Here is a 6,926-nt window from a genome sequence, read left to right as displayed (position 1 = left end):
TTAATCCAATGTATGGAAATCAAAATCTTACATTAAAAATTAAAAAATAAAAAAATATTGGATTTTTTTTTATATAGTTTTATCCACATATCATATGTTCTGTTGTATGATTTATGTGAAAATTTTACAAAAACGACAAAGCACAGGCTTCAGCAACAGCAGACACTTTCTTGTAATTATCTTCAAAACCAAGGGGCATTTGCTCATCTCCATCTTTATAAAAGCCTCCTTCCTCCGACTGTCTCAATCCCCTCCTTTCCTCTCTCCATTGTTCATTCCTTTTCTCTCCGTTTCCTTTGGAGTCAATTTATTCCTGGAAAAAGAAGAACTATGGCAGCTGGCATGGGAAAATGCAGCAAAATCCGCCACATCGTCAGGCTTAGACAATTGCTACGCCGGTGGCGCAATAAGGCCCGTATTTCAGCTAATCGCATTCCTTCAGATGTACCGGCTGGACACGTGGCGATCTGCGTCGGTAGCAGTTGCAGGAGATTTGTGGTGCGCGCTACATACTTGAACCATCCTGTCTTCAAGAAACTCTTAGTCCAAGCTGAGGAAGAATACGGCTTCACTAACCAAGGTCCATTAGCGATTCCTTGTGATGAAACAGTATTTGAGGAAGTGATTCGATACATTTCGAGATCAGAATCGGGGAACTCCACCCGTTTCTTGAATCTGGAAGATTTTCAGAGGCATTGCCATGTCGGAGTTAGGAGTACGCTTAATTTTTGGACTGAATCTCGACCTTTGCTTCATGGATTTGATGATAAAACCATATGGTAAGCGAAAATACCAACTGGGATTTGCTTGGTGTTTGTTTCTTGAGAATAAAAGAGAGAAACAGGAACACTCTGATTCTCACCCAGGATTGACTCAGGCCGAGTTAGTAAACCACATCACAGCGAATCCAGAAAATATATCAAGTACATTATCCGAGTTGAATTTCTAGAGTTAACTCGGCTGAATTTCCCTGATTTTTTTTATGGGTTTTGATCCAAAGACGAACTTCTACCTTTTTCTTCTTATTTTCTTCGAATATTGTTATTATTGGTTCAATTCGGTTGTGAGTTAGTGAGGCGAGTCAGTGTATATTGACAACTCTGGCGACTGCATGGAGATGGCAAGAGGAGGTGGCTGAGTTATCCACCGTGTCGTCCCGGGTTCGAATCGGAGTGGTGGGAAAAGGGAAAATGTTTGAAAGTTTGAGGTAGTACCTGAAATTTGAAAAGAAAGCAGAGGTGAGGAAGGATTGACGAGAAAATTTAACCTAACCACTTTTGTAAATTATGTTATTTATTGATGAATTGAACAAATTTGTAGAGAAATTCCAGCATGGAACCTATCTTCTTGCAATAACTTCCTTTTTTTTTTTATAGCACAAATTAAATATGACAATTATGCCTTACATAAATTTCCTTTTACGTGAAAATAAATTTAATAATTAATAAATTAAATATTTATGATATAATTTATTATTATTATTATTATTACTATGTTTTAGTAGTTTAAGATTTATTTTTATATAAAATTGAGTTTTACATTAAATGTGCATTTCAGAAAATCACAGTTTTCAGCTGTTTAATTGCTTAAACAATTAGCCATCCAGCTATTAATTAAAGATTTTTCTATCATCCCTTAAAAAAATAACATAATAATTAATTTTTTTTAAAAATATATTTCATTCCTTCATCATTGTCCTAAAAACAATTATTAAAAGCTTAACATGTTAAGCAGCTAAAGATGGAGAAAATTATTATTTAATTTTTAGTTTAATGAAGTTAATTATTTAATTTGTTTACAGTTATAAACAAATTACTTACTTTTTCGACTATTAATTATATATGTTTAATAAAAAAATATTTTCATCTATTCTCATATATAATTGATTGTTGAAAAAATAATTTTTTAAAAAAATTTTACTCATTTATTTTTAGTTAGTCATGTAATTTTAAATTATAATTATTTATTTTTATAATTTTAAAATAATAACTACTCAGTTTCTAAAACCTCAATTGTTTAATATAATAATTAATAAAATGGATTAAATAACTCATTATTTAAAAAAAAAACAGGTATAAGTTATTATGTTTTCAAAAATAAAATTTACTAAATTGTATTCTTAAACTTATATTTTACACTTATTAATCTCTAAATTCGAGGATTTATTCTTCTAATTCTCTATTAAAAGAATAATTATTAAAAATTCAATAATATATTATATATATATTTTTTTTAAAAAATCCATAATTGTGTATTCTCATTGACTTTGACGTACGGCCTCCTTTTCTTTTTATCGGAGTAGTGCCTCCTTTTCTAGTGGCCGTTGCACGCAGAAACCACTACGTCGGCTCGTTTTCCAATTCCAAGAAAAAAACTTGTTCCCCTTCACGCCGTCGGCCGCCGGCTTAGAGCCGAAACTAGTGATTTTAATTTCAGATTTAATATTTTTAATCTTTATTATATATATTTAGAAGTAAATTTGACTTTTTAGCCGATATAAAATATTAAGAATACATGAATCCAGCACATGCAAAGGACAAAATCTAAATCTATAATGTAATTTGTTGAAAGGGACTTGGGGAATTTGCAGAGTGATAAGGGGGAGTTTTTGACTTGAAATTCCCCACTCCAATGTGAAATGGCTGTCTCTATCTTTCTTAGCATTTTTTGAGAATATTATAGTGAGAAGTAGTGGAGGAAGACAACTTTCACTTTCATTGCAGTATTATCTTGTGGTGGACCAATTGGAATCAAGTTTCCTGTTGCAGTATATTATGATTAAGGTTGTATGAGATTTTGGTAGATTTTGCTTTCATTACATTTCTGTATATAAGGCATTGTTTGTCTGAGAAAACCAATTTTTCAGAAAGTACAAAACTTGTGCTTATTTGGTTAGCAATTTTCTCAACCTTATAGAATTTAAGACCTAAGTTGGTAGGGTTACATCAAATAGATTTTGACTATTAAGCCCATGAGCCTGGACTAGTGGGTTGGACCAGTAGTAAGTGTTGGGTACACAGATAAAATCTATAGCACTCACAAGAGAAAATTCAAGTTGAATCTTCTATGGATGGCAGATGATGTGAACCACAAACGTGGGAGTTCAATATCCAGGAGGTTTTGCAGTGGCATAAACCACAATTCACAAGCTTACAATTATGAAGCATGCCTCTTTAGGACACACTGAAGAGGACGAGTTTGGCTTATGTATGGCTGCTGAGAGAAAGCTCTTATTTGGACCACTTTTCTCATATTTCAATTTCTGGCTATTTATTTATTGGTTTGGCAATTCGAATCTATTGGATTGTCTGATTTTAGACTACATGGAATTACCTATTTTGGTGAATTTATATAACTGAATCACAAAAATCCAATTTCTAAGTTTCGCCACGGCAATAGTAGCCGCAGCTAGGGGTCAGCATTCGGTCGAACCGAACCGAACCGAATAAACCGAAAACCGAAATTTTAGTGTTTATAAAAACCGAACCGATTTTGATCAGAAATCGAACCGAACCGAACCGGTCTGATTCGGTTCGATTCGATTCTGTTTGATCGGTTTCGATTTTTAATAAATTTTTTATTTTTTACACTTTATTTTTAATATTTTAAAATTTAATTAAAATATTTTAATTTTAATATGATTTAATTTCTCTATATTATTGAAAAAATATATTATTATTACTAATCGGTTCGGTTTGATTTTTTTGATTTTTTTCTGATCAAAACCGAACCGAATCGAAATAACTGAAATTTCTGAAATTAAAAACCGAATCGAACTGAAATATATAAAAAACTGAATCAAATTTTCAGATTGATTCGATTCGATCGATTTTTTCGATTTGAACCGAATACGGCTCACCCCTAACCGCAGCAGATTCAACAATCCCAACCTAGGAGTTTAGGATTTCTGGTTGTTCTGGGTCTTGGGCTTATGTATTTAAACTTGTTATTTTTTATTTCTCATATATAAATATTTATATTGGGCCAGAGCCTTTTATTTAATAAAAAGTACATTTTTGAAAAAAAAATCAATTAAGAGAATAGGCATTAATAAAAATTTGATATGCAAATATTTATAGATTTTCTCAAGAAATATCATTTGCACTATGTAACATGAATCACTCTTGAAATAATCATAAACTTTTCATTAGAGGGTTCAACGTATAAGTATATATAAACTATTTCAATATATACAAAAAAAGTCACACTTGTTAAGCTGTGTAAAACTAATATAAATAAAATAATTCTTGCACACACCCGAAATAAAAAGAATAATATATTAATTAAAATTAAAGTAAGTGGTACAATTAAAATCTAAAAAATAAAATTCTATTATATGGATGTACATGCACATTAGTGTAGGTAAGAAATTTTTATATAAAAGTGATATAAATAAAAAGATATTTAGTTTTTAATTTTTAAATTTTAATATAATTAACTGATTAATTTTTATATTTTTAAAATTAAATATTTAAATTCTTCAATAAAGTCCGTTTAAATTTGAGTTTAACTATTTTTATCGTTAAAAATATAGAAATATTTTTGTTATTCTTTTTAAATGGATATAATACACTTAAGTAATTTTAGTATAATTAATGGATCAATTTTTATATTTTTAAAATCGTATACTTCAATTCCTCTATAACCAATCCGTTCTCATCTACTTTAGTCCGCGTAAATTTTTATCTATAATATCTCATTTAACTAATTTTTAACGCTTTTTATTTTTCAATTTCTACTCATTAAAATACTTCAATATTTATAATTTTAAAACTTTCAAAAAAATATATACAATTTCACTTATTTTTAAGTGATACCAACTAACTTTTAAGTAGTGATGTGATATAACAACCGTCCAAAACAGGCCATAAGCTGTCTTCATATGACAGCGTCACGTGGTAAGGGTTTAATAAACTGATATGCTGTCCCACCCATAGAAAGGAAGACCCGGACACCGTAGCACTTGATTATTCACCAAGACTCACCCTCTTGAGCAGGAGAGACTCCCCGAAAAGTTACCATTAGCGGATACAATCCAATGGATCCCTACTACACTTATAATCACGGAATTCCTTATCCATTAGCCAGTACCAGTCGAATTTCTAGGAGATTTGATTCCCAACTCTACCCTCTTACAGTATAAAAACTAATGAACATAGAGATCAAGGTGTGTATTCTTATACAACTACTCTTGAATTCTAAGCAATTCATTATATTTGCCTATTTTATCAGTTTACTGACTTGCTGTAGGCACCAACCATCTCACATTTTCTTCCTTGTAGATTGATCAATCACAGCTCAGTTACATCATTTAGTTCCACTGTCAAGAGATCTATTGAATTCTCTCTATTCATTTGGATTAAAATCAGTCCCTTATTTATCTTCTCTTAGAAATAAATCTTTCTTTTCTTCCATTCTCTATATGACTGACAATTCATGAGCTGCTGCTAAGACTACTACCAACAAAGGGGCCATAATTTCTTCCACCACTGGAATTGGACAAAACACACCTCTATGATCAATGAGGTAGATCTCAACAATATGAATAACGAGCAAATGCTCTAGTACATCAAAAGGCTGCAGGCTACTCTTGAGCAGTATAAGACTCAGCAGGAAGTCTCATTTATGGCTCCTAGGATAAGGGAGGAAGTTTCCATTGATACCCCAAGGACTCAGACAGAAGCAATCTAAATACAATCCAAAGGGAAGGCCAAGCTGGAGGATAAGGGGTCATTATACGAGGCTCCAAAGGACATTAACTGGAAGCTAATTCGAGTCATGCAAAGATACTAGAAGGAGCAGGAGGAGGACTGTGGCCTGAATGATGCCTCACTCCTGTCAAAAGAGATCCTAGCAGAAACTTTTCCTACCAAGTTCAAGCTGCCTAGCTTGGATAAGTATAATGGAACAACAAATCCCACAAGTCACTTAGCGATCTTCAGAACAATGATGCAGTTTCTAAATATCAACGACTTTGTGTTGTGCCAAGTGTTTCCGTCCACACTCACAGGTTTGGCTCAGAAACGATACCAACATCTGAACCTAGGTTCTATTTAAAATTTTACTCAATATTCCATGTTTAAATGTAGATTTATCACATGCATATCTCCTAAAAAGCTCTCCTCTGACTTGTGAAAGATCCGCCAAGGAGAGGGCTAGTCTTTAAGAAGTTTTATCTCACGTTTCAATGCTGAAGCGATACAGGTAGAAGAACTAAATCATAAGATAACATGCGAGGCTTTGAAAAAGGAAACTCGCAACATCAAGTTTATGGATTCTTTGATTAAGAATCCAGTCACCACCCACCAACAGTTGATGGATAAGGCTCAAAAATACCTACGGTTGGATGATGAAGTTTAAGCGTTGAAAGAGGACAAGAAGTTGGGCTAGAGTAAGACTAAGAAGCCAAATAAGCAAAGCTATGAAAGTAAAAGGAATTATCCAGTGTCACATAGGAGTAACCGAGGTAAGTTCAGAAACTATATTCTACTGAATGACTCACAAACACACATACTTATAACGACAAAGAGGTCAAATGGCCCACCAACCTTAACCTAGACAAATCCAGCTTGCGAGACAGAATAAAGTATTGCCGATTTCGTGAGGATCATGGGCACACTACAGAAGAATACTGACAACTAAAAGATGAAATTGAAAGACTGATAAGAGACATCACATTCTGCAAGTTTGCTATCAAAGACATAGAAGAAAAGAAGTCAGGACCTGAGGTAAGAGCAACAACCAATTTTGATGAAAATGAACCTGTAAGGGTTATTTACGTAATTGCAGAAGGACCAAAAAGCAATAAGGGTCTACAAAAGTAGAATGTCATAGATATTCAGCTCTTGGGTCAAATCCTGAGTTTTTAAACGAGGAGTATGGTAAAAATGAGGATGCCGAGACTAGTGAATTGGATGAGAACTGAA

At 32.7% G+C, this 6,926-nt stretch overlaps 1 protein-coding gene across 1 annotated transcript; it reads left to right on the top strand.

The window, feature by feature from the left end:
• Window positions 1-237: 237 nt before the first annotated feature.
• Window positions 238-1,368, top strand: LOC110616029 (auxin-induced protein 6B). The gene has a single exon (XM_021758327.2). It carries the CDS (start codon window positions 331-333, stop codon window positions 781-783), a length of 453 nt encoding a protein of 150 aa, XP_021614019.1. The 5' UTR covers window positions 238-330; the 3' UTR covers window positions 784-1,368.
• The last annotated feature ends 5,558 nt before the right edge of the window (window positions 1,369-6,926 follow it).

This window comes from Manihot esculenta, chromosome 5 (assembly GCF_001659605.2).
Source record: "Manihot esculenta cultivar AM560-2 chromosome 5, M.esculenta_v8, whole genome shotgun sequence".
Classification (NCBI taxonomy): Eukaryota; Viridiplantae; Streptophyta; class Magnoliopsida; order Malpighiales; family Euphorbiaceae; genus Manihot; species Manihot esculenta.
This window is presented reverse-complemented; position numbering and strand designations above follow the sequence as displayed.

Coding starts and splice junctions, on each gene's coding strand:
- LOC110616029 (XM_021758327.2), top strand. CDS start 331: ATGGCAGCTGGCATGGGAAAATGCAGCAAAATCCGCCACATCGTCAGG.